Source organism: Arachis ipaensis, chromosome B04, assembly GCF_000816755.2.
Source record: "Arachis ipaensis cultivar K30076 chromosome B04, Araip1.1, whole genome shotgun sequence".
NCBI lineage: Eukaryota > Viridiplantae > Streptophyta > Magnoliopsida > Fabales > Fabaceae > Arachis > Arachis ipaensis.
The window spans coordinates 10,921,161-10,923,020 of NC_029788.2; the positions used below are offsets into that span (position 1 = coordinate 10,921,161).

At 34.2% G+C, this 1,860-nt stretch overlaps 1 protein-coding gene across 1 annotated transcript in view; it reads left to right on the forward strand.

The window, feature by feature from the left end:
- The window catches only part of LOC107638867, a gene marked incomplete in the record, with an annotated part of 1,669 nt that extends 890 nt beyond the window's left edge, over positions 1-779 (forward strand). Inside the window, 1 exon segment of the mRNA XM_016342267.2 lies at positions 1-779. Within this exon segment, the coding sequence (XP_016197753.1) occupies positions 1-649 (649 nt within the window).

Genomic DNA, 1,860 nt, shown 5'->3' on the forward strand with positions numbered 1-1,860 from the left:
GATTGCGTGCGTTGAGAGATTAACGGTTGGGATTACGGTTTCTTCTTTGGCGCTTCTATTTCTGGAGTACGCGGCGAAACGCACCGTTTCGTGTGCTTGGTTCCAAAAGAAGAATAAGAAAGAAGAGGAAGTAGTGTGTGAGGTGGCAAATTTTAAGCGGGAGTTCTCCGAATCGAGGTCCGGTTGTGATGAAATTGAATCTGTGGAGACATTTGGGCCTGATTTGGGCCTTGTCGGTAAAGGTGGGAGGAAGGGTAGAACTGGTAATTTGAAGACGAAGTCGATGATGGTGAAGAAGCTAATGCTGGAGAAGTTTCGTAGGTCTAAGAAAGAGAAGAAGATTGAGTCAGCGAGTGCGGTGGTGGAAGAAGAGAAGTTGGTGATGAGTTTTGATATTGAAGAGGAAGAAGATGATTGTGGTGGAAACACTACTAAAGAATCACCGTCAATGGTAATTGAGGTGAAGGAAATTGGGGGTAGAATTGGGAATTCATCAGGTTACAGGATTCTAATAGTGATTGTACTTGTTGGGCTTCTTGTTGGTCGATTCGAGGCACTGATACTCATAATGTTATGGTGTTTGGTGGTGGCGATAGTTAAAAGTCTTTGGAAATCGAAGTCACGGAATATGAGTGTGCCATGGCTATGAATCCATGGATGGTTTGTAATTTCAAATGTAAATAGATATATATAGATACTAATCACACTGAATACATTCTTTGTTTTTATGGACTAAAATTTTGTTCTTATGCAACTTGCAATCAAGATCTCTTGTCTAAGTTTGTTTAATTATTTAGTAGGTAAGTTACATACTTGTTGAATATTTGCCAACAAATCTAAGTGTCCTTCATCCCCAGCTGAACGAGTTAATTTATGCGTTGACTGACTATTGTTTTATCAAAGTTACCCCTTTTCTCTTTCTCTTTATATGCTACGAGCCTATGACAAAATTGTAGTATAGATTCAAAGACAAATTCAGAGAGAGAGAGAGAATGGAATTTTGGGCAATATCCCCCAACTTAACCTAGTACACATGATAATATGATATTATACCTAGATCGGCCGCCTTGTTTTCCTGGGTTTAGTTTGGGACTACATATTTCAGATCGTTTGGTAGACTTCTAGAGGGAAAAATAATATATTAATAAAAAAATTCGTGTTTAAGTTAATAAAAATTTTTGCGACATATATTAGGTATACTTATATGTTACTTACTTTATTAGAGGGGATATCGTATCCTATATTTTGTTTCTCTTTTTTTTTTTTTTTTGAGTATATTTTGTTTCTCTTTAAAGTGATGATAAATATAATTTTTTAGTTTTAGAAATTTTATAGTTTTTTAGGGCAATTTTAAGATATAGTGCATTTACCTTTTCATGATAACTTTTAAGAGAATGGAAAACTTAATTTTAATTTATTATCATCAACAACCGGACCAATTATCATCTTTTATATAGTTATACAAGTCTCCTCTCCTCTATTATATATATTTGTATATCATTTAAATGTTTAACATTTTAACTAACTAAATTAAAGTAAAGTAAACATAATGTGACCGTGAGACTAATGAATTATCGGTGTATTGTATATTTGCATTTTTATTTGTTTCGAAGACATTTTCATTGCAGTCTGTCTTTTTCCATATTTATTTGTCAGATGAAACATCCAGAGACAGGGAAATATGGTTTGAACATCAATGTGTGGAAACATGAGACAATACACATATTTTTGTACATTTGGCAAAATATGGACGAGTTAGATTAGATCGGAATTTAATGGGATGGGGGAAGATGCTGCTGCCGCCAATTTCACCAGCCAAATCTATCCTTTAATTTGTAAATCAAATTCATAAAATAAATT